Source organism: Xenopus tropicalis, chromosome 2 (genome assembly GCF_000004195.4).
Source record: "Xenopus tropicalis strain Nigerian chromosome 2, UCB_Xtro_10.0, whole genome shotgun sequence".
In the NCBI taxonomy this organism is placed as follows: domain Eukaryota; kingdom Metazoa; phylum Chordata; class Amphibia; order Anura; family Pipidae; genus Xenopus; species Xenopus tropicalis.
Window position 1 is genome coordinate 100084646 of NC_030678.2, and position 27486 is coordinate 100112131.

At 35.0% G+C, this 27486-nt stretch overlaps 1 protein-coding gene across 2 annotated transcripts in view; it reads right to left on the reverse strand.

Moving 5' to 3' along the window:
- Nucleotides 1-27486, reverse strand: part of LOC100488188 (dynein beta chain, flagellar outer arm) — a 237488-nt gene that overhangs the window by 57183 nt on the left and 152819 nt on the right. The window contains exons 80-86 of one of the 2 annotated variants that reach the window (XM_031896974.1): nt 20341-20470; nt 16909-17021; nt 15891-16021; nt 13863-13929; nt 9651-9845; nt 5657-5778; nt 1965-2145 (exon numbers count right to left, since the gene is read on the reverse strand). In XM_031896974.1, coding sequence (XP_031752834.1) covers nt 1965-2145; nt 5657-5778; nt 9651-9845; nt 13863-13929; nt 15891-16021; nt 16909-17021; nt 20341-20470 — 939 coding nt within the window. Of the gene's footprint in view, nt 1-1964; nt 2146-5656; nt 5779-9650; nt 9873-13862; nt 13930-15890; nt 16022-16908; nt 17022-20340; nt 20471-27486 lie in introns of both variants that reach the window. The other variant, XM_031896973.1, reaches the window with a different exon arrangement.

Genomic DNA, 27486 nt, shown 5'->3' on the forward strand with positions numbered 1-27486 from the left:
AGAGGACTCAATGCAGTTTTTCTGTGAGTGCTTATGGCTGTATTTACATAGACCTTTATGATAAAGCTTTCTGCTGAATAAATATATTGTTCTAGGTGGCACTTATGTGGCAAATCTATTGGCAGTAAATGCCAATGACTTTCCTTCTCCTTTAAAGGAACAATAACACCAAAAAATGAATAATGTACTGCTGCCCTGCACTGGTAAAAGCTGTGTGTTTGCTTTAGAAACCCTACGGTTGTATATATAAACAAAGTTGCTGTGTAGCCATTCAAGCTAGAAATGGAGAAAAGGCACAGGTTACATAGCAGAAAACAGATAAAACACCACTATATTCTACAGAGTGTATCTGTTATCTGCTATGTAACCTGTACCTTTTCTCCTTTTTTCCAGCTTGAAAGGCTGCCCCCATGGCTAAACAGCAGCTTATTATATAAACTATAGTAGTCTTTCTAAGGCAAATTAACAGTTTTACCAGTGCAGGACAAGAGTACATTATATTTTAATTTCTTTGATACAATTTTATTTTTTGGTGTTACTGTTCCTTTATGGGGGGGTCATAAACAAAATATATTAAACAGGCTTAGTGCTCTAAATTTTAAGCTATTTAACTTAATGGCAACAGAAATGACAAATCAGCTTTAATGTACATGGCTTATATTGTACCTCAGCATAAGTAAGAACAAAACTGGACAAAACTGCAAATAATTGTCTTTTCTAATAAGGCATCAAAAATGTCATTTAATTGAAAATAAATTAAAACAAATTACTGTCTTTAATCCTAATACATTATCCACCTATAGTGGACTACTCGTTTAATTAATTGCCATTACTTTAATACAGTAGTGATTTCGTGAAATATTTGTGCACGGGTGAGCAAATTAAAACTGGAAAATATAAAAAGCTACACTGGAAATACATTAAGACAGAAGGCAAAGTAACCAAGTAAAGGATTATTTATGTGTATGTATTCTAGGTCCACTGCCTTGATGTTAAAGGTGAACGTGTCTCAGAAATGAGTGCTTTATGCATTATAATTTAATTTAGCTTATCAACAGCAGCTGAGAGCACAACATTCATGTGTAGTGTCACTGGCACTCAAAGATGGCCTTAAAAATACAAGATGGGGCGCTGTGGTACAAACCAATAAAGATCTAGATCCTTATTGCTACAGGGATACTGATGCTCTGGGCTGGTACGGTAAGTTCAATATGCAAAATAAATACCTAACCAATTTGTTTTTTGTTTTACTTCTCCTTTAAAGCCTCTGATAACTTGATGCAATATATGCTTTAATATGACCTGTAAACTACCTTTAAATAATGACAAAACCATGTGCAATGTCAACCCTGGGTTTAAATAGTAGCTCTAAATGTCTATTTTGGACAGTGATTGAGAAACAAAATATTTCTCCTGGACATCTAGCCACTGAATTATGTCTTTAAAAAGGAGTTAATAGTAGGTGATAGATGGCTCACCCAATCATCTATAGCATTCGGCTCAGCAGCATCATTAAGACTAAAGATCCTTATCCTCAAAAGCAATAATCTTTAGCCTCTATCTGTGGCAAACATGGCAAGAGGAGCAACAAAAGCAATCTCATCGACAAGCTCTTGAATTATTGGGTCAATTTATTAATGCTCAATATTTTTTATCCATTACTCTCGGATCCACTGAGCTTTTCAGATTTAAAATTTTGTTTTCATATTTAAATTATAAATTTCCAGGATTTATAAAAAATTGTCTAAATCTTTAATCCCCACATGCAATTTGCATTGGGGATTCAATATTTAGTCATAGTAGTCAGAAAGCTCCTGCGCACATGAGACAAGTATCAACATTGATAAATGTTTCAATTTGTCAACACTTTTTTAACCATCAACACATTTTTTTTTCTACAAATGGTAAAATTTTAACTAGTTTGAATTAAAATAAATCAGCCCATTAGTCTGATATGATTTTACCTTGCATCTTTGTTGCATATGTCAAGCTCTTACACAGGTTTTTAAGCATATTTTTGGAGGCTACCTGAAGATTTTCAATGATTAGCCAACCATTTTGATTCATTGCCTCATTTATAGCTTCTTTCACCTCTTCGTCCTTGCCCTCTTTCATACTCTCTACAAACAAGGGGATGCCTTTTTCCTACAAATTAAGACAACAGTTAATAGTCAAATTTTGAAATGCTATCTTAATAAAAAAATTATGAGGGATGCATTGAATTCCTGATTTTAGGATCTGGCTGAACCCCAAATCCGTTGCAAAAGATTTGGCCGAATATAGATTTGGCCGTGATAAAGAGAACTGCGCAGTGATACATTTTTTAAAGGAACAGTAACATTAAAAAATAAAAATGTTTTAAAATAATTAAAATATAATGTACTGTTGCCCTGCACTGGTAAAAGTTGTGTGTTTGCTTCAGAAAGACTACTGTAGTTAAAGGAACAGTAACACCAAAAAATGAAAGTGTATAAAAGTAATAACAATATAATGTACTGTTGCCCTGCATTTCTACAACTGGTGTGTTTGCCTCAGAAAGACTACTATAGTTTATATAAGTAAGCTGCTGTGTAGCCATGGGGGCAGCCATTCAAAGGAGAAAAGGCACAGGTTACTTAGCAGATAACAGATAAACCCCATTATATGGGCTTATCTACTAGTTATCTGCTATGCAACCTGTGCCTTTTCTCCTTTTTTCCAGCTTGAATGGCTGCCCCCATGGCTACACAGCAGCTTATTTATGTAGTAGCTTTTCTGTAGCAAAAATACCAGTTTTTTGCAGAGCAACAGCACATTATATTTTAATTACTTTAAAACACTTTCATTTTTTGATGTTACTATTCCTTTAATAGAAATAGCTGTTGTGTAGCCATTTAAATTGAAAAAAGGAGAAAAGGCACAGGTTACATAAGAAGATAACAGATTACTGTGTAGAATACAATGGGAATCTATGCTACTTATCTGTTATCTGCTTAGTAACCTGTGCCTTTTCTCCTTTTTTCAATTTAAATGGATGCCCCCATGGCTACACAGCAGGGTATTTATATAAACTGTAGTAATGTTTATGAAGCAAACACACAACTTTTACCAGTGCAGGGCAATAGTACATAATATATTGATTATTTTTATGCACTTTCATTTTTTGGTGTTACTGTTCCTTTAACTTCTATGTTTATGTGACAAAAAGTCACATGGTTTTAAGGATTCCGATTCAGTTCAGCCAGAGGCATGGATTCGACCGAATCCTGCTGAAAAAGCCCCAGGGGCCCCACATACCCCCAAGGGACCTTTGCCATGGCACCCAGAAATGTTTTGATCACAGCCTTCTGGGAGTAATAAAAACATACTGATCAATGTTTCTTTGTGCTCATATGATGAATAAATTGCTAATTTCACAGAATGAAGTGGCTGCTGGTATAGAATTTTGACAACCATTGTTTTCTCAGAGATCAGAATGTTGAAAACACAAGGAGATATTTCCCTGAACAATTATGCTACTATTCAATGAGGCTGTTTCTCTACAACTGTATTTTTTATAATAAAGAAATGCCCAAAACCATCGGTGTCACTCCCCATTGATTTTAAAGGACAAGGAAATGCAGAAATACATTCAATATTCTGTGCAAGTCATACAATATTTGTTTAAACCATTTTTAGTGAGGACTGACAAGTACAAACATTTGTGCAGAGTTTTTTGTCTGATCTTGTTATCTCAATCAAGTGCACATTGTGTAAAGCATGGTACAAGACACTTGAGATAAACAGGGAACATTCCGTCATGCTGTTTTCCCAGAATCCAGCCAAAAGAAGCACATTTATATGCACTCCGCTGCTTCTGCAATGATTCACAGGAAGTACATTAATCATTTAAAAGTAACTTAATGAATACTGTACCATCTGGTAATTTGATCAACAGAAATATCAATATACTGTATATCTGTGTTTCAATATATGTCTATATAGCTTAACAGAGAGAGAGAAAGACAGACAGAAAGATAATAGACAAAGATAGAGAGATGATAGACAGAGATAGATAGATAGATAGATAGATAGATGATAGATAGATAGATGATAGATAGATAGATAGATAGATAGATAGATAGTAGAGACACAAGAACATATTCACAAACACAAGGGCAAAACACTAGGTGCAAAAACATAATCAAAATGTTTTCACACAGGTAGTTTTGTGATTAGAATTTGAATGTAATTTTTGACATATCTTGCCCTTTACCTTAACTATGCCTTTTTTCCTTCAAATAAAATAGCTTCATTGCATGCCTCTTAGAGATGGTTGTTTCAGCAACTGGAAATTTCAAGGTTTGCTAAGCAGTAGCCTACAACACTGGAACACTATTTTTAACCCAATGTAGCTCTACTGATGTCAAAAGTATTGGACTGGCAGTGATATGCCCTCAATGTTTTGTATAAAATCAATCCCAGTTATACCCCCCTTTCCATTTCCTCTTTTAATGTGAAACCAAAGCAATTTTCACCTTTGAATGTAACAGAAGGGTTCTGACACCAAAGTACACATTTTCAAAAGCAATTTTAAAAAGTTAATCATGTCTTATACCTCTTACTATAATTAATGAAAAAGTGCTTTGTATGTAAATCAAATCCAATTACTCTACCCTGTTACATCACAGGCCTAGACTATAGTTTACAGGCCTAGACTATGGTTCTGCACACACTATATGCTCTACTGAGAGAAGATTTCTCAGGATATTATGGCAGAAGTTTGTGTGATAAGTGTGATAAAAGTTTCCTCTTTGTACGGCATATTATACCGTGCCTCACCCCTACCCCACATGCATACCAATATTTGTGGGACAAAAAAAATGCCACAGTGAAACATTTTTGGCCATGCCCATTTTGTGACCACACACTCTAAATGCCACACCCATTTTAAAACATTTGGCACGTTATGTCAAGTTTGAACACATTTCTAGGGGGTGTGGGGTCTTGTTTTATCTAGTTTAGTTTAGCTAATTAAGGTGAAACTGCCCTTTAAAGGGGATGTTCACCTTTGAGTAAACTAAAGCATAAAAACAGATGTACTGCCAAAAGGAGCCTCTTGTAGGCTTCCAGTCAACATAAGGGCTACAAATAGCCAATCACACCCTTATTTGGCACTAACTGAACATTGTTCATGCTTGTGTTGCTCCCCAACCTTTTTACATTGGAATGTGGCTCATGGGTAAAAAAGGTTGGCGATCCCTGATGTAGAGCGTAATATTCTGAGATAATATGCAATTGGTCTTCATTTTTCATTATTTGTATTTTTTTTAGTTATTTCCCTTTTTGTTCAGGTAAAAAGTAACAATAAAACTGTAGCCTCATAGAGCAATCATTTTTGGCTACTGGGGTTAGTGAAAAATGAATGAAGGTGGTTCACAGTGTAACATTTAAGAAGTTTTATTGAGCATGACACAACCACATTGTGTATTAGGTGGTGATATAAACACATTTTCATACATTCAGCTGAACTGACCCTATTTTCCTCTTTGCACTACTGTATATGAATTATTTACAGTATCCAAAATCCAGATATGTATACCAAACATTAGCTCTTTTAGAAATAAAATTATACTCTCTGTTGTGTTCCTAGAGAGAAGCATCATGAAGATAATGTTGATGCTAACAGATGCCTTACCTTGGCAGCATTGCAGATAGATATTTTTGCTTCATGGTTGAGTACAGTGCCCCCAAAAGATGAACTGTTGTTATTCTTAGGAGGCATGATGACTAAAACACCAATTAGATCTTCTTCCAGTTCTAAACACAAAACACATGAAACATAAAAATATTTCATTTGCTTTGGATAACTGCTTATTATCTTGCTATTTGCACAGATTGCATCAAGAACAAACTTAATGGGGGCATACAATAATTATTAATCATTATTATTAATTAAAAGTGTTGCAAAGAATGACCTGGAATTTTAAAAACTGTATAAATCAGATAAGTATTGTAAACATGATTTAGCATTGTCAACCTTATACCCCTTGAGATGAACTATATGCTATATATAATGAAATGTTTTATGGCAGAATATCTCCCTCGGAGACTTATTACAGCCACAAAAAATAGGAACTAATACAGTTTAAAATGATTACAATGATTAGAGTAAACCAATGAATGAGTAAACCTAGAACAAAAAAGCAAGGTAACAATCACACTGAATTGTATAATGATTGCATTATATCTGCATTTAAGGGGGAAGGTCATAAAAATTCAAATGTAATATAAGCTTTTTCTCATGGAAATATGAAACTTACGAAATTAAATCAAATATAAATTCTGTACCATTTCTGAAACAATCAAGTTACTCACTCTTCATTAACCCCCTCTTAGCAACCTGTCTCTCTTCATTCCCTTTTAATGCAGAAGTCGGAATCAGATTTTGATTGACAGGTAGGTCCTATAAATGTTTTTGGGGAGCTTACTTTTCTAGCAGATATGTTAGACCTAACTCAAATAAATGACTCCAACGCATATAAAATAAATGACGTGGGCACAAACCCTGCATGTAGAGAAACAGGATTTCTGACAAAGCAACTATTTTGAAAGAGTGAGCTCTAAAACCTCTTCTGGGTTAGTATTTATTAGACATTACTGTCAATCAAAGCCTGACTCCACCTACTGAATGAAGAGAAACAGATAATGAGAGGGGGAGAGTGAACAGTATCTTGGTTATTTCACAAACAGGACAGAATTTGTCATTGATTATATTTAGAGGGGTTGGTGGCGGTGGTCGTACTTAGTATAATTTTTTTAAATTATATTTAGAATTATTTTTTATTTCAGTCATGATGCTTATCTGTAATGTTCATTTTAGTGATAAATTTACTTTAACAAATTATAGAGTGGTGGGTGGTGGTGGTGGCAGTTCGTAGTGTAAAGCACTTGTAGTCCTTATATCCAGGAGTTGTTTGTTTTAGTTGAATGTGTTATACCATGTGGTACATTCAAACAGAAATACATGGGATAAATGAAAAGGTGATGCACTTCATTCAAAATGTTTGTGCATATGTAAGGGAGAGTGTTCCATAAATAAGTGATCCATTCAGTGTTTTAATCTAAATCTGGTCCATTGTCCAAACAAATCTAATATTTTCATAGTAGATTTGTATCATATTTTATATAATGCTTCTTTTAATGCAACAACATTTTTTTTCTGTATGATAATTACTTAGTTTTGGCTGTTATGTGGGAGTTATAGCAAGATATAGAGTAGAAATCAGTGTTCACCCTGCAAATAAAAGTGATTTCTCCTGCTGCTACAGGTATGGGACCTGTTATACAGAATGCTCGGGACCTAAGATTTTTTTTTGTATCTTTCTGTAACTTGGATCTTCATACCGTAAGTCCACAAAAAAATTATTTTAACATTAAATAAACCCAACAGGATTGTTTTGCCTCCAATAACGATTATAATGATAATATCTAGGATCAAGTTCAAGGTAATTTTTATTACTACAGAGAAAATCCTCCTTAAAAAGCTGAATTATTTGATTAAAATGTAATTCAGAGCTTTTTGAATAACGGGTTTCCAGAAAATGGATCCCATACCTGTATTTTCACATTTGAGTCAATAAGTAGTACTGAAGTTTCCACATACCAACTTCCAATTGTCTGTTTTAAGTAGGATAGTCCTGATATGCAGACTTTGTGGGTTGATTGGGATATCTCTGAAAGTAACTGCCTGTAGTTGGATTGGATTGTGAATGAAGCTTAAAATATCTAGAATTTTATTCTAACCTGTGTAGGGTAAGCCAACATTTGCAATTCAAATTACATAAAACTACAGCTATTACAATAGTTCATGGATATTTTAAAAGATATGTTTTAAACAGATTGTAGTTTTGGAACTGAACCTCTCAAACCTACTGTCTAACGTTGGCCATTACTATATTAAATAAGCATATATTACTATATCACAAGTATACACTCACATTTTTTCCCCTTCTGCTTCTTTTTGCACAGGTTATAAGGATACTTATGGGTTCTTTATTAATTATAAGATCAGAATATCACATTCCCTGTCCTAAACCCATACTCCACTTTATCCTTATATACAATTCTGCTCTAGGAAGGCCGTTCAATGTTGCTCCCTAAAATACAGTTGGGGAAAGGGGAAGGGGTTATTTGGTTCACCTAGTGATAGATTCATCAAACTGTGAGATTTGAGCTCACTTTGAAAAATTCCCATACTTTCTATTCATTCCTATGTAATTTTTAAAAACAAATTGATAAATACGTATCCATTCATTGACAAATATGTATCTAAAAATCCCATAGGAATGAATAAAAAGTGAGTGAAGTTCTCTGCTGTAAACTCTAATTTCAAACGTAGATAAATCTGCCCCTATGTTAGATTCCAAATTCAAGGTAGTTTGTTTAATTTTTGATGGTTCACAAAACAAAATCCCCAATGCAAAATTTTTTTTAAAAATTTCATCCTGGACATGACATATTATTTTTTGGATATTTCCCTCTGGTAAAACAGAACATTTTTTTATTACTCCTGCTTTTTGCTGTTAGTTGTCAAGTGATTGCATAGGGAAATTTATTATTAGAAAATTACCCAAGAAAAATGATTCTTCCTAATGTAGTAGCCAGTGAATCATGGAAAAAACTCTGGCACCTTTACTCTTTACCTTGTCATAAATATGCTCCTTTAATTACATTAATAAATCTCAAAGAAAAAAGATGAAGGGATTCTATTAATTAACATATGTGATTGCTACTGTATTTGCTTAAGCTCAGTTCAATGCAAAGAAAAAAGCTACAATTAAGTTTAAAACATAATATAGCAAATATCATATTTTCAGTGCAGCACATGCCACATCTATTTTGAAACTCTGTAGGCATATCGCAATGAAACTGGAATGAAGCAGTAGGTGGCAAATTACCTCACATATATTTATGTCAATTCTCAAGAAGATTAATAAAAAGCTAAATCCATATTTATGAAATTAAATCCCAGGCTTCTGTAAAGTTCCAAATCACTGTAACTCGGTCAGCCCCCAAGCTCAGCGACATTTACTATTTTTGCTGACATTAAGAGTAAAAATGAGGTGATATTTTTATTACATGGCACACATAATTATACAGTTCAGTAGCTGACCATTTGATATAATAACATTTAGATGAATGTTGGGGAAGGCGGTGTTGAGAACAAAGGCTGATAAAATGGTTGCAGCAACATTTTAAGAGGAGTTACACTTTTTTTAAATTGCTTATTTTATTAATAGGTATATTAAGCCTCTCTCACTGGTTGCTATACGTTACTGCAAAGGTGGAACTTTGTTTAGTCCAAAATATGTGTTTGAAAATACCTGTACTGATATAGGTACATATAGTTGACCACTAAGGGTCAAATGACAGTGGGGTATGTAAGGATTTTTGTAAACATCTACTAAAATTTAGTACTCCAGTGAGGCGATTGGGCCAAATGAGTGATAACAAATTTGCTCCCTCTCATCATGTTATGTGCCTACCTCCCACTCAATTGAAACCTGGAAAGCTAACACATTAAAAAAATGTGATGCTGTTATCACATATCTTTCTACCCTAACATTAAAAATACATGTAGAATTTTCAGGTGGTACAGTCAGTACATACTATGCAAGGTTGTCACTTACTTGCAATATTATCAACTCCATGAATAAAGTCATCACTGGCCAAACTGCTAACATAGTAAGATAAAGCAGCAGGAAACTTGTCTGGTCGCATAGCCCGTAGCAGTAGCAAACGATGAAAGTCTGTCATTTGAGATGTTTCTTCCCCGCAGTAAGGAAGCAGTAGAATCTTGTCTTTATCTGCAGCTTCATCAAAGCCTTTTTTGGTGACAGAAATGCAAAAATCTGTTAAATGGAAGCAGATACACGAAAAAGAAATGGAAAGTCCATACATCACTGTGAGCAAAGCCAAAAATCATTTTAACAAATATTAACAGCTGCATTTAAATTTAGGGAATGGCTGCTTCAGTTAGAATATACAATATTGTCTCTATGCTTCTTGGCTGCTATCTAGTCCACTCTACAACTGGAAATAAAAAAAAATGCACAAGTAACAGAGCTATCTCTGACCTAATATCCTATTTCTGCTATAAAATAGTCTTGTTTTATGGCATTTATTTTTCCTGACACATTTATGGCCAGATATTCTTCTTCCAAACCGATAAACTTTATTAAGTGATTGTGAAGATACCATTAACAACATAATAAACACATTTTACCCAATCAAACATGTATTCATCATATAATCCAAGCCTTACCCCCATCAATACAATTATATAAACAAATATAAACCAGTTTCCCTAATTTTTTGCATCATATAAATGCACAATTTAATCTAGTCAATCACAATGAAACCGAATGAAAACAATGATGGGTAAAAAAAAAACTGTGTGTCATGGGATATTTCCTTTCCCCTTGAGAATTTTAAGGCGAAAAAATGCTCTACATAGGTGGATTTAATTTTTTTGTATATTTCGGCAACAATTTTGTCTTTAGACCATTTCGCTGAATAGTAAACCCGCCGTTAATTAATACGTATCGTATTTTCTGCCGAATGCGATAACTGGTGATGACATATTTTTGTACCAGAATAATCGCGAATTTATATTTGTCGCTATTTAGTAAACTGGTGTTAACATATTTGGGGGTTTTTTGTCGATAAATTGTGCAACTAATTTTAACGCACTTTTGCAAACGGGCGCCATAGTTAGAATTTTTTTATTAAAGCAGACAGATAATATTAGCAAATAAGATGATGGGCAGCAGTTCTTAATGGTGGTTGAACGTAACATCATACACACATACATAGTATCAAGAGTCCATCACTTAACAATAGCAAATGTCACTCTGTTGCAGCTCACATTATGAATGTTTGGTTATGAAAACTGACACAGCAGCACTTAGTCAATGAAGCCCACAGACTTTAAAGACTGCATACAGAACATCTTAGTATGAAGGGGAGCAAAGGTGATATAAAAGAGGCAGACCAGGAATAGATCATGTGGAATTTAGTGGGTAGGGTGGGGCATAAAAGGGCATAGAGGGGCATAGGGAAGGAGGCCAAGCTGGAAGCAGAATTCATGGTGGGCGGAGGGCAGAACAACAGACATTTGCAAATTTACTGGCAAATACATCACCAGCTAGGCTGATGAAATACTGTCCAGATGGCAACCCTAACTTCAACATTTTCTTTCCAAATTAATTTTCAAATGCAAATCACCATTAAAATATCCGAGACTGAAACAAATAAGTACTATTGTAAAAGTTAAATTGTATTAAAACTCTAGCAACATTTTTTTCCACAACAAAACACAGTTGGCATTATTATATGCTAGGGCTCAGCTGTGCAAATAAAAAATGCACGTGTTGTTTCCTGTGATCACAATCTTTTTTTAAAAAAAAACTGAGAATTTAGCCTTCCCGTGTGTGAATAAACTCAGAAAGCCTCAAATGTATTAAAATTAGTAAAAAAAAAAAAGTTATATCTTCTAATGAGTGTGTCATGGTAAGAAAGAAACATTGGGTGCATCTAGAATGCATCTTACTTCTTACCGGTGCCTTGCATCACCATACCCCTAACTACATGGATTTTAAATTGAAGAGTAATGGAAGAGAAACCAAAACTGAATGTTTTCAATGTCTTCTGTAAAAAAATGAATACAGCACTATTTAATATTGTGAACAAAATTAAAAGCAATTATACCCAAAAATAGCGGTTACAGGATTATTGTCTTCCCTTGAATATTGTCTTCTAGTGGAAGCAGAAGGGCACTTTCCAGCAGTTTTTTGCTATTAAAGTGGAGCAGTTAACATGGTTGGTGAATGACCCAATGGTTATTTATGTCTGATGGAGCAGAAAGACCTTCGAGCAAGTGTGACCCAGAACCTCCTACTCTACCCTCCTGAAAGATGCCACTTAAACATCTCTAGGGATGCATGATAAATGAATCCATTAGGACTGAAAAGTGTACTAGGGGCGATACAGTAATTCCATTTCCTAAGGTATAACCTGCACTTTATTGTGTTACAAATGAACAGGAGATTTGTATAGCAGATAAACCGTAACACACATTATTTGGCAAGAGTCATTTAATTAAATTAATGTATAACTATACACTCATACATTTGTTTTGTTTGTTTGCTACTTATTTTTACCACTGTTCTAATTATGAAACGGTATTCTTTATATTGGAAAGTGATGTTAATTAAGAGCAGGCTATGTTAGCGATCGAAGTTTAACCTCTATGTTTAGTTTGATCTCATTGCGATATCACTGAGCTGTGACAGAGCAATTTTATTCAGCTTGTAAATCACTTTGTGGATTCCTTCTACCCCTTGGGAAAATGAAGACAGCTATTGTACTTAACATAAAAATCACGGTATTCAAACTGCTCGGAAACAGCAATATCATTACACTCATTCAGTGAAGCAAGCAGGGATAAGTACATCATAAGAGCACACTTACAAAGCAGGAAAAGAGTACAAGCAAGGAAAGAATCAACTTTCTTTTTATGCAGATGAAAACTCTCCAACTTTTCCAGAGGTCATGAAGAAGCACTTTAGCACTATTCACTGACTTCCCAAGGACAAGTATTAATTACATATAAACATCCCATTGTGTTTTCCAGGTTAAGCTGCAATTCAATTAGCTTATCTCTAGATTTAAATGATATTAACCTATCCATGATTTATAAAATATATATATATATATATATAATTGTAAGTCAGATAACTATTTGCAATTTGTAAGAGGGTGAAATAGGCTAATTGCCGTTTTCCGTGAATAGATGATAATACAGAGTTAGGTTAGAAATATGTTAGCCATTATTATAGTGTTTGAGCACTAGCAAGTACTAGTGAGTAGTGGAATCTCTTAAGTATTAGGAGAGTGGAGCTTAGAAGGCTTTAAAAGGAGACAGGTAATAAGCAGGTCTGTGCATCATGAGAGAAACAGTAATTTTAGCTAGTATAGGTGTAGTTTTTTTTATAGAACACTGTAACAGTGTAAATCAGGTTAGGACAGTGAAAAAGGGCAGCTCTAGCCCCACCCAGGAGTGAGTGGGAATAGCTTCCCAGTGGGTAACTCGCCAATTAGGGTTTGAGTAAGTAGAGTAAGAGCAGGCCCTGGGGTGCTTCAGTCAAAAGACCAGAAGGGTGTTGGAGACCCACTGGAAAGTGCCTTGCAAGACTGGTGTTGTGGGCTCAGCCCTTTGTACAGGGGAATTTGAATACAGGTCCCCTGGATAGACACTGGAGGCTTATGGCAATAAGGAAGAACACCAAGTGATCGCGAGTAACTGGAAATTGTGTGAATTTTTCCTGAACTGTGTCAAATTGTTCCTGTGATCTGGATTACTGAATATTGCTCACTGACCTAATTCCTAATTCTAATTCCTGTGGGTTTAGTGTGAGGGTAATAATCAGAGTGTTATACTGCCTACAAATTGTCTTCTATTTACTTCTTCTAAACAAGGAACATTTTTGCAATGATTTTTGAATTCTGGATTATGTTTTTGGCTGTGAAGTGTGTTTTATGAGTTGCACACCATGGGGGTAATTTATTCTAGTGGAGACGCAAGTTCTGACACTCTAATGGCTACAAAATTGTACCCATTAGCACTTACACCTACTCTGCTCTCTTGTGCGTAAGTGCTATGAAGCTTACAATAACCCTGCTGTAGTCAGACATCTACAGTACAATGTGCCTTGCCTATAAATCCTATATGTGCCTGCTGTAAAATGGCCCTACTGGCTTTGTCAATATACCAAATGTATTATATTTCAAATTGCTTGCTGTATAATTAGTCATTATTCTTTAGAAAGCAGCACTGTTACCTCTGTTATTAGTATCTGTGCAGTCTGTGTTGTACCACTTTTCCCATTCGAGCGAGTGTTCAGCAACCTGAAGCAATTAAGGAAGAGATTGTCATTCTTAATTAAAAGATATTCTAAAGATTAAGTAGTACTGAGTAGTGCTACATGTACTTTGAATTCACAAGTCCTAAAGTTGTTACTATGTGAAAGAACAGTTTTCCTATCTATAAACACCACATATCCCTCCTTATGGTATGTGTGCCAGTATACAGTGTGTGCATTAGTATATACTGACAATTCTGTAACACTGGACAGTTTTCACAGTAACTCAAACCTACTTAACCCTAATTAAAATATAATCCCAGATTTTATAACTGTAAAGCAACTGGACTTTCTGATTAAATTTGAAAAGATTTTATTGCTCATCCAAATGACTTTTTCGGAAACTAAACTGAAGAAGCCATTCAGATGAGCAGTAAAACGTTTTGAAAAAATTAATCAGAAAATCCAACTGTAGTATCTAGTAGAGACACTTCACTACGAGATACTATATATTATGACCAGCATCAATGAAAACCTTCTTAGAAAACCACAGACTTTCTTTCAGAAAAAAGGAAAGTGCTTCCTGCATACCAGCTGTTCCCTTTTGTTAAAATAAGAGGGTGCATTACTGAAGACGTGACTAATGGCTAGGGAACCCCTTGAATGTCACTTGTCATGTCCTGAAAAATTCAATCAGTAACTACTACAGTACTTCTTTATATTGCAGTTGAATCTTTGATATTACCGGTAAGTGTCATCTCAGAGATTCATCCAAAAAGTTTCCGAAACCTGCAATTCACCTGTGATATAATAGAACTGCCATTGCTTCATAAGACTTATATGAGGGAATGTAATAAAAGTTGGTAAAGGGAAAAATATTCACCATGTGAAAATGTATGCCTCTGAGTGAACAAAATTAATATATCTTATTTTTCGAACCCGCAAACTGTTTAACAACCACTTCTGACAATGAAGGAAAGATTGGGAATTTTACAGTTTGTGCCAGTGTGCAGTGTATGTAATAAAACTTCTTACTGAAAAAGTTGTTATGTTTGCCTCAAAAGATTATGCCACTTTCAAGCATGTCTTAAAAGTGAGCAATGTGCACATTTTTTTCTCTTACATTACATTGTTCCCTCTCTAGAATGAATCCTAAACCTGCCACAAAAGGAAAACATATAAGTAAATATTGTCCTTTAACATCTTTTACCTTGAGCCACCATTTTATGATGTACTGTCCCTGACAGAAAATAATGTAGCTCCATCTATAACAAGAAGAAGTCTAGGAATAAAAGAAACAGCTCTGTCCATTCATTGGCTGATGTACCTAGCAGGTATGTGTACCCTTGGTTTATGTGTGAGCACAGTACCTTATGCTAGCCAGAAAGTGTTGCTTAGTGCTTAAAATTGCAGTTTTGGGATTAGCAAATGGAACATACTATTACAAAAGTATGTTTTTCATGAAAAGACTTTTGGGTTGTTTATGTGATTTATATTTATAGAGGAATTCAATCTTTAGGGCTATAGTTTGCCTTTCAAGAAAAAATTATACAGGAATTCAATTTTAAGCTGGGCATACACATAAAGATCTGTGCATTAGGCAATGACAAAATGATCATAATGCAGACCTGCCTGATAGGTACCTGCCCATTTTTTTAGCTGGTATTCTAAAATGTATATTGATCATCTTTTTCTTTTTTGTCTGTCATTACTTTTTTTTTTTTTTAATTTAAAATGCTATAAGAATGCAAGTTTCACAGATCCTAAAGCTAGATTTTTGTTATTTCAGTTTTTAATCACAGTGAAATATACCTATAAATATAACCCTAAAAGCTATCTTCCTAGAGCTATCCTCATTAAGATGTGTTAAAAAAACCATTGGAAAACACCACGCATTGCCACATTTATAATAGCTATGCACAATCGTGGAAGTCATATTCTAATGCTGTTGTATGTATGTATGATTGTGCATGGCTATTTTTAATTTAGCTTTCCATGCTGTATTACCTGTTTTGAAAACATTCTTAATGGACCACTGACAAGTGATAAAGCCATTAAGTCATTCCATCTGTCCTGGGGCATCCATGATGGCGGGACACAATTAGAGTCAATGTTCTTCGATTCAAATAAATCACCACCTATAAATATTACATTAACATCTGTATCACGAACATCACAGTAAAGTATAGTAAAGCCTTTGTTTGTGAATCTATTTGTTATGAAACATGCAGGTTTATAGTAAAGCAATTTAACCTCTGCAACATTTCTAAAACATTTTCTAAAAACATAAAGAAATTGCAAGAGAAAAATGAACATAATGCCCATGAGATGGTTTTGTAATTAGACCAAAAACATCCTGCACTAAAAGCCATAAGGATAATTAAAGGAAGAGTAAAACTTAAAAAAAAGTCTGCTAGAAATGCTGCACACTGCAATGTAGGCTTCTGCCATCTGAAGTGGCATTCCAAATACACAGAGGCCCAAACAGCCCCCACCAGCCCACTAAATAGTTACTGTCTATGGCATCTTATAGCAGCCCCTCTGGCATTTGCCAAATCCACAGATTGCCAGGCCTGAGCCCAAGGCAACTACAACCATTTATCTGTAAAGTTCTGCGTCTATGAAGATGCCTCCAGTAGCTCCCCATATACTTTTCTGATCCAAAGCCCATGCTCTGTGCTGCTGTCAGTAACTTGAGATTAGGGATCAACAATATACTGCATATAATAATATAAAAGTTGCAATACAAGGCTGATTAGTAATTAATTCAAATTCTAATTACATGGCAGATGAATACTGCCATGTATTTGTACTGAATAGTACATTTAGGAGCTTTATCTTTGCCCTGAAATTCTTTCTGTATGACATTAATACAAAATAAAAAAACTAATACTAATGATACTTTAAATACAATGTTGGTATTTCAATTCTCCTAGAATATAGGCATGCATTGCTGGAACATGTTTATAATCAGTTGTTCCACATGAATTAAATAAAGAAAAATCTCAACAAGAATGCACAGTACCATGAGCAAAAAAGGCCAGTTCCTCCTCAGTGAAAGCATCTTCATTATCTAGTTGCTGTGCACATAAGAGCAATAGGGCTCCAGCTTGGACACTGTGCTCCGGAAGTAGGCACCTAGTAATGTGTGAGATGTATCAATAAAATCAAATAAAAACATGAAAAAAACTTGAATGCAACAAATTAACATTCTGCTCATCATTTTTAATAGGTCTACAAATTCTCAAACATTTTTTGAAAACCTCAAATTGAAAAGACAGTTTGACAGCTGCAATTGACTTCTTATGAACTCCTTTTTTTTAAACTTTGAGTTTTTTGCCCTTAATAAATATTGAACATTAGCATTTTGGAAAATTTTAATTTGTAAGTTTTTGTGCAAAAAAATATTGAATCATTGTAATAATTCCAGTTCACGCATTGATAAGTCAGCCCCTCAGTGTTAACAAAGTGTTTTCTACATTGTGTACAGAACAAGAACAAATATATCATGGCAGTCATAGATTGGTTTGGTATACAAGCATTGTGCTAAATTAATCCTTTACCTTAATCCTTTACCTCAAGCTGTACTATACTGTACAATAGAGATATCCCATTCCTAAAAAAATCGTAAATTTAGATAATTACTCTAAACATAAATTTATTATTATTTATCAAATGTAAAAACCATGAAAAGATTGAATACAAAACTTCCCTATCTAAAATCTGGTGAGGTCAAGTGGAAGTCAATGGGAGCTGTGCTTATCAAATAACTCTTTATTTGATTCAAGGTTTTAGAGGTTTTCTGGATTTTTTTCATTTGTAATCACACAAAAAATCAAAGATTTCAAGGTTTTTGTATTTTAATATATATATATTTTTCTGCATTTTTATTCATTCCAACATTTTATATTTGGATTTTTTAAAGGAACAGTAACACCAAAAAATGAAAATATATCAAAGAAATTAAACTATAGTGTACTTTTGCCCTGCACTGGTAAAAGTTGTGTGTTTGTTTAAGAAACACTACTACAATTTATAGAAATACCCTGGTGTGTAGCTATGGGGGCGGCCATTCAAGAGGAGAAAAGGCACAGGTTGTATAGCAGATAACAGATAAACTCTGTAGAATACAATGGTGTCTTATCTGTTATCTGCTATGTAACCTGTGCCTTTTCTTCTTTTTCCAGCTTGAATGGCTGCCCCTGTGGCTACACAGCAGCTTATTTATATAAACTATAGTAGTGTTCCTGGAGCAAACACACCAGTTTTACCAGTGCAGGGCAACAGTAAATTATATTTGAATTACTTTAAAACACTTTCATTTTGTGGTGTTACTGTTCCTTTAATAAATGAGTAGAATTTGTGCTTTTATTAAAAAAAATTTAGTCATTTAGAGTTTAGTTGTGGTAGAAAAAAAACATGGAAATCACCCAAATACGAATTTCAATAAATCTGTAGCGTAGTTTTACAATGTTTAAAATGAAAACTTTTATTTAGGTTGAATCTCAATAGCCATGTACTGAACAATTTAATTCTTTCAACTCACATAAATTCCTTTAAAGAAGATCAAAAACTGTGTTTCTCAGTTTAAAACGCAAGACACTGTCTTCAATAACTACTTATAACATTCATAAATAAAAATGTGTGTTCATATAAATTTCCTTTTTTAAATTGGGTTACCCATAGTTTAGGTGCCCCTGACGGTGAAGTACTTTCTGGGTAGTAGGCACAGGAGACAGAATTCAGAATAGACCTTGCAGTAGGAAGGCATGTTTTGCAGCACTTTAATTGGGTGTCATGCTACATTCATCCCAGTTTTTACATATGGGCAACGGGGTCCTATAATGGGCATCCTTGGAGCCAATATGCCCCCGCATTTCAAATTGTAGAAGGTTATTTCTTCACAGCTACCACAACATTTGTGGCATGAACCTATACATAGGCCTAGAATTGTAAACAATTAATCCCACCCCACCACTCCAGTACAGCTCTTTCATAGCAGAACACTGGCATTATAGAAATGTCCTGCTGGCAGGATCCTGCATAAAGTTTTGAGGCAAGATTTTTGCTTGAACGCTTGGCAGCATTTTGGCAAATTAACGCTTGAGTATTTAATATATTTTGTTCACCAAACTGAATATGTCCAAGTAGATTAACAATAATGGGTAGAGGGTGCTCTAGAGTTTATAAGAAAGGTTGTTTTCAGAATTCTATACCAAAGTGGTACAGGTATAGGACCCATTATCCAGAATGCTCGGGACCAAGGGTATTCCGGATAAGGGGTCTTTCTGTAATTTGGATCTCAATACCTTAAGTCTACTAAAAAATCAATAAAACATTAATTAAACCCAATAGGATTGTTTTGCATCCAATAAGGGTTAATTATATCTTAGTTGGGATCAATTACAAGGTTCTGTTTTATTTCTACATAGAAAAAGGAAATCAGTTTTAAAATTCTGAATTATTTGATTAAAATGGAGTCTATGGGAGACAGGCATTCCGTAATTCGGAGCTTTCTGGATAAGGGGTTTCTGGATAAGGGGTCCGATACCTGTATTATTATATTGTGCTTGCTAAAGTGATTGTCTGTGCTGCTTTATTGTGCCTGACATTTGACCTGATTTTTCTTTAACCTCACTTCTATAAACTTGTCTTTCTGTCTTGTACAATTTTTCCATTTGCTGCCCTCCCTGACACCTGCCTGTCCAACCAGGCTAATGTCTCTTTTGCTACACTAGCTCTTCTTACTACCTGGGAATCCTCAGGAGGAGAATTTCCAAAAGAGTGATGCAACATAAAGCCCAGGGACCCAAAAGTGCTTCTGTAAAATTTAAATTCGGCATTGTTTTGTTTGCACTCAGACTTAGAGATCACTCACAGAATTAGATGTCACACAAGTTTAAACCTTGTTCAGTCAAATATACTATACATATTGTAAGATATAATTTTAGCCCATGCACTCTATTTTTTTCAGAAATTGTAGTGATCAGAGATATTCTTAATTTCTTCATCACCATGTTTATATATATATGCAAAACAGAAATCTGCCTAAACAATAATGCATTCCAAAAAGCCAGTATATGTATATGTGTTTTATGTTCCAATAGACCAGAATCCCCCAATGTGTTGATTTGACACATTGTAAATTGTACTTTTCTGCAGTTAACTATAATGTTAAATTCACAGATGAGAGGCCTATACACACGTACACATAGCCTAATGTAAAAATTATCTGTAAAGTCTCCTTTGCTCTATTTTAAATGTATATAAAAAACAATTTAGAGATCCACGAAAAATACATACATTTTTGCAATAATGTTGTAATGACTGTTCCTGTTTCTAATGAATAACCTTAAGTGGTCACAAAAATGGCACAACCAATAGCCAAAGTATAGCTTTTATCAATAATCAAAAAAACACATTATAGAGCTATTTATTATATACTGAGAATACTCACTGAATTATCCTATGGTAAACCGCCCTGGTTAATTGATCCATCAACTTTCTAATCTGATTGGAAGACAGACTGGGGTAGCATGACTCCACAATGCTGCTAAGATCTGGTCCTTGGGGAGCTGGCAGAATATCTGTAGGAAGCACAGCATAGCAAGCAGCAGGATTAGTTTCATCAAACTATGGATTAGTTTGCTTGTCATACACTTTTTCTGCTGGGAAATACACAGCATAATCTTCACTTAAATTACATTTCTGTACTTTTGTAAAAAAAAAAAAAAAAAAAAGCTGCAGATATTAGTGATTTTCTCCTCTGTAGAAACTGCAGGATAAATACAACAAATTCTAAATCTCCTTTAGAGCATATCAACCCTTAAATATATACCTGTTCATGGTACAGAATCTAGTATTGAAAACAAGTAATGAAATAATATCATAGTTTATGTTTTATGCATATAAATGCATAAATGCTCGGGACCAAGGGTATTCCGGATAAGGGGTCTTTCCGTAATTTGGATCTCAATACCTTAAGCCTACTAAAAAATCAATAAAACATTAATTAAACCCAATAGGATTGTTTTGCATCCAATAAGGATTAATTATATCTTAGTTGGAATCAATAACAAGGTTCTGTTTTATTTCAACATAGATAAAGGAAATCAGTTTTAAAATTCTGAATTATTTGATTAAAATGGAGTCTATGGGAGACGGGCATTCCGTAATTCGGAGCTTTCTGGATAACGGGTTTCCGGATAAGGGGTCCGATACCTGTACAAGCTTTTTAACAACAATTCTCATTTGCATGTATAAATGTATTCATGTGTATATGTATTAATATTGACCTATCTGTGTTTAGGCAAAAGATTGCTGAAAAGTTACTGCAATCCTTATACTACTACAATACTAAGTCATAATACAAACAAATATGCCCATTTTTTTTTTAATTTCCATGTAAGTTTCTTGAGGTAGATCATTTCACTTTAACTTCCTGGCAGCTCTATGGGATGGGAGCAGCACAAGAAATAAAAGCTCTCAACATTTATGTGTTCCCTAGGTCTTTCCATAGAGGTGGGTTTCTGTTAATACCTTAAAGAGGGGCCTAGATGAGTTCTTGAACAAGTATAGTATCCAAGGCTATTGTGATACTAATATCTACAGTTAGTATTAATGGTTATATATATAGTTTATGTATGTGATAGTATAGATTGGTATAGTTATAGAAGTATAGGTTATGTGTGCTGGGTTTACTTGGAAGGGTTGAACTTGATGGACTCTTGAAGGTCTTTTTTCAACCCTGTAACAATGTGAGCAAAACAGAGGGGTTCATTTACTAACACAAAAAAAAATCCGAAATTGGCTTTTTATCTGTGTACTGCAGGTCAGTACACAGAGGCAACCTGGTTGGCTTGGCCCACCTACTGCCAATTACACCCCCCCCCCGTGCACACAGGCGCATCAGCACATACGCATACAGGGCGGTGGGGGGGTTACAGGGACCGCTGCACAGTCGGGGAAAGGGTCCGGAACCGGTGCTAGGTGACAGAAGAGGATCTGTGGGTCTCTAGCTTCTAATAATATACATTTGCCTCTACCAATTCTTTGTGAAACTAGGCGGCTATTTACAAAAAACAGAAATACAGTACATTCTACATCGGTGGTATTTTTTTCAAAAACATAGTTGCCTAGTTATCATGCATTAAATACATGTCCTTTGATAAAATATGCAGTGATACTGAAATAGAAATAGTATTTAAATAATATGCCAATAGGAAAATAAATAACTTTTTGCCATTGTTTAGCAGCATAAAGTAAGGCTTAGATAAACCAAAAACATGAGAAACGATGCACCTGCAAAAACCATAGATTTCTTCCTTTTCCGTTGCAAAACAATCTGATTTTACAAAACAACTAGTTAATTCAATAAAAATCTCACCAAATAGCTCTTATATTGCTACAATCATAAATTAACTTTATAGAGAGCAATATGCCTCGCTAAAGAATGCACAGGTTTCCTTAATGGAGTAGCAATTCCAGGTACAGAAGTGCAAAGTGATTATCCCATTTTTATTGTTCCTGGGAGGCACTCAAATAACATGAAAGTAAAAGAAATTTAAACATAATTGTTTGATCCCTGAGAGCTGATACAGAAGAGTTTATTTGGAAAGCACTGCCTCTAGCAAATGTGTGGTTCTTCCATGAAACTGCTAATAAGATAATAAGTAAAAAAGGGGGGACCAACATTGGTGCATGTGGGAGTTGTCCAGTCAAAGAACACTGTGATTCACTGATGTGAAGGACATGTTTTTCTAAAAATATATAGTACTAATACAGGTACTTTTCAAAAATATGGTTACATTATCAGTTGATGAAGAGATACTGGGACACTGGGATAGTGGGAGAATGCTTACTACACTACTGCCTTACCTAGTACCTCTGCATTAGACAAAAATCTGGATACAGTGCAGAAGAGATAACCATTGGTGTATTTGATATTAGGGATTAGCAATTAGTTCTGTGTATTACATGTGGTGTTAAAGAACAGATACAAAAGTACATGCATAAAGATCATGATTTATTGAATTGAGAATTAGACATTAATATAGTTAGCTACTACAGTAAATTTAGGATTATAAAATGTAATAATGTGGCTCTCAAAAGTTCAAATTCTTTAAGTTGCTGTTTACCCCCTTGTGAATATGGCAACCATAATATTTTAATCACAAAAATCTATGGTATTTGTTATTTCTTGAGCTCAACAGAGCAAATGGGGATATAAATTAACTCCATTTTAGGACCTTGGACTTAGTTATGAGTATAAACTCCCTTTTATCACCCCTTGGTTGTGACTGTTTTAATCTACAGATAAGCAAAAGTCCATATTGCAGAGAAATTGTATGTGCACTGGTAATGAAAAGATTGAAAAATGTGCAGAATAAAAGTATAACCCCGACAATTTTCATGGCTCTTTCCAAATAGTGGTATCATAGAATGGGGTGCAAATAAGTGACTACCTGTGTCTATGGGGCTGATTTACTAAGACACGATTTCGAATCCGAATTGGAAAAATTCCGATTGGAAACAAACATTTTGCGACTTTTTCGTATTTTTTGCGATTTTTTCGGCGTCTTTACGATTTTTGCGTAAAAACACGAGTTTTTCGGCGTCATTACGATTTTTGCGTAAAAACGCGAGTTTTTCGTAGCCATTACGAAAGTTGCGCAAAGTCGGGATTTTTTCGTAGCGTTAAAACTTGCGCGAAACGTCGCGCCTTTTAAGTTTTAACGCTACGAAAAAGGGCGCGACTTTGCGCGCAAGTGTTAACGCTACGAAAAAATCGCGACTTTGCGCAACTTTCGTAATGGCTACGAAAAACTCGCGTTTTTACGCAAAAATCGTAAAGACGCCGAAAAAAATCGCAAAATTAGCGATCATTACGAAAAAAACGCAATCGGACGCATTCGGCCCGTTCGTGGGTTAGTAAATGTGCCCCTATGTGTGCTGCACTAGAAGAAGCTTCCATTGTTGTATCCCCTGGCATACATATGACTCACAAGGAATGAGCACCAGGGGGCAGTAAGGGAGTTCTTAGGACATGTTTTTAATATAGGCTACACCTGACAGTATTGTGCAATTTACCCTAGCAAACAGGCAGCAGTATAAACAGCAGACTGGAAAATAAATAGGAGAATACCTGAATAAAAAATAAAATTAATTAAAATATAACAATAATGGTAATAGTTTTCTGGCTGCCAGGGTCACCGACCTAATTTAAAACATGGAAAGAGGAAAAAGAGAAAAGCAAGTAAGGCAAAACTAAAAAATTTAAAAAAAAATGAAGACTGATTGAAAAGTTGCTTTGAACAGGACATTCTATAACATTTTGAAAGTTAACTTAAAGGTGAAACTTGCCCTTCAAGGTTTTAAAAGATGGCAGCTATGTGGAAAGCAATGCTGACCCTCTTGCACATGTGAGAAATATATCGCTGACTGGAGCAATATATGTGATTGTGACAAAAAAAAAAAATTATGATTATTTGCATTAGTTGTCCATCAGAGAGCCCAGAATGACTGGAGTTGCTCTAAAAGTGAGGTCTATTATTCACAAGAATATATTAAAGGCTGTAATGAGAGGTCTTGGCAAAATGAAAAATATGGTGCGCTTCTGTCCCCAAGCAATCCTATGGTGTCTATTGATCCTGGACATGTGAATCAGGTCTTTGTTAGATCCAGTTCTTTTTCTGGCTTTGATCAGTCAAATAAAGTCCCAATGCCTGTAACTGTAATGTTACAGTAAGGCTGGCTGACAAATGGAATCGTTTAGGAGTGCTGATGACATGAACATCACTTGGTCCTTACACAAGGTTAAATTCTACAGCTACTTTAAAAATGCTTAGGCATGCTTATGACAAAATATAGAAATATAATATAATAATAATATAATATTATCTTCTTAATAAAAAATTATTTAAAAAAGCATTAGTATTATAATGTTTATGTGTGCTTTCATTACTATATTTAGCCTTCCGCTTTATTCAATTACACTTGCTTTGGATGGGTTAATATTATAAAGTACACAAAGGAACTCTTGAAGCAGATAAATCTGTGCTTTTGTCAACTCCATCCTTTCAAAGCCGTCATTTTATTATATATTACACAAGCGCTTTGCTCCTAGACACCCACAGAAACCACTGTAGCAGTTTAGATTAATGTTTCCCAGCTTACAATTATAGTGCAGCTAATTACCTAATGTCACTTTACATTCATATGGTAATTAAAACAGCAAATACAGAAAGCCCATAAATCATTTTTGATGAAAATCTAAGAAACGTTAGACTTGTATTGTGTTTGCTCGTCTATAAACAAATAGCCTTGTTGCTAGATGAATAAACAATGCAAAGATACAGTTAATCATTTTCAGCATATTGTTATCGCCAAGCTTGCTGAGGGGAAAATGCTGCTTCAGGTTAAAATGAATTTGCAAATTAAATATTAAATCCTACAGGATTTGCCAGATATGTGACTGTAAAGCAAGAGTTTGAACAGAGAAACAAAAAGTACAATCAATGTTGGATAATTTGCTGCTGACCCCAACATTATTCTTTTCTTTGAATACTAGCTGTTTAACCTGAATATGAAGAACAAAATGGTAGCAGCCTATAAATATGCAGGTATCACGCTTCATCCATACACCCACTGTGTATTCAATGCCTACAGTCTGTGTTGGACTGGCCTGCCGGAATACCAGAAAAACTACCAGTGGGCACAGGTGTTTGTGGGACCTATTGCTTCTAACCAATTGACCGGTTTCATGGTCATTCACTATTTCTCTACAGGAACAAAAAGGCTTGACAGATAGATGATCAGAGTATAGTATTTAGAGAAAAGAAACTAGGAGAATAAAGTGTTTGAAGGAAGAGAGGAGGAAAAAGCAGTTTGGAAAGCGAGCCCATGGTACAAGGTTTTCTGGTGGGCCCCTGGCATCCCAGTTTTTCCTCTTCTCTTTACTCATACGCTTTATTCTCCTAGTTTTTTTTCTTTGTAATGGTAAGTGACCCTACACTCTATTAACAGAAACATTTGTAATTTATTACGATTGTAAGCTCTACGGGGCAGGGACCTCCTTCCTACTGTGTCTCATACCATATGGCACTTATATATATATATATATATATAAAATAGAAAATAAAGAAGCCGCTCTCACAGGACTTATGTGAAAAAATAGAGATTCCTTTAATGAATGGTGGACTGACGTTTCGGCTGAACACCTCAGCCTTTCTCAAAGTGGCAATACAGAGTGAATTCAAACCATAAATACCCCTAGTGGCGGGAAAATACAGACAACAGATGTGCAAACGTGACGTCACACTATACAATATACAAACACCCATTGTTATTATGTGGATTACATTAACATATGACATTTGCTTTATTCACTCGTTCTTTACAATTTGGATATTTGATTTACCCACACCACACAATTACTTTACCCAGGCCATATTTGGACACTACCGTGACTCGTACCTCTGTAGGCACCGTAATAACTCTACTTGGCTGATAAGACTCTGACAGCCTGATCATGCGGTAGCGCTGTGAGAGTCCCCAGCGAGTGGCAACCTCGCTAGTGTTCATGCTGCTAAGTGTCGGGAGTTGAGTATCTGGCTTCCGAGCCCTCTGACCCTTTGGAATTTAACTCCTGGATAGACTTAGAGCCCTTGTCACCGGAACAGACGGTGAGCATCCCGAGAATCTAAGTGAGTAACATACCAACTCGTGCTCTCTGCTTTGTTTTTCTTTGTTTCTCTTTCTCTGTGTTGTTTATGTTTCCTCGATATATACACTTTATTTCTTATGGGAGTTATTACTTGGTGTTTTGTTGTGTGTGTCTAGTATCTTTCCATATGTGTTGTCCGTTGAGACTGACTGGTAGCTCCTCCTGCGCTACATTGTAGCCTTTACAGTTATCATGTTTTACTCATATGTTTCAACTCGAATATCTCAACACTGTATAACTTTTTCCAGTTGCTGTCTTGTATAAGTTTCGTTCTATACATATGTTAATGTAATCCACATAATAACAATGGGTGTTTGTATATTGTATAGTGTGACGTCACGTTTGCACATCTGTTGTCTGTATTTTCCCGCCACTAGGGGTATTTATGGTTTGAATTCACTCTGTATTGCCACTTTGAGAAAGGCTGAGGTGTTCAGCCGAAACGTCAGTCCACCATTCATTAAAGGAATCTCTATTTTTTCACATAAGTCCTGTGAGAGCGGCTTCTTTATTTTCTATTCTGTGTCCAGATTTTGGACGCTGCACCCAGGCAGAATTTGTGCTTTACACGTGAGTGCCAGTGACTTCTATTCCTATATATATATATATACATATATGTATTTATTGTATTTATTTATTATATCACTTGTCCTCCCTGTGTGTAATTTTGTATTCTGTAAGACTGTACAGTGCTGCGTACCCTTGTGGCGCTTTATAAATAAAGTTATACATACATACATTAGGCAAGACATTAATAAGAAATCTACCACGTCCATGTGTCAAATCATATTTATGTCACTAAAGAATAACTAAAGGTGCTACTATGGGCAAAACTGTTTAGCCAGATCAATAGATTCAAATAAAACCATTTTAAAAATG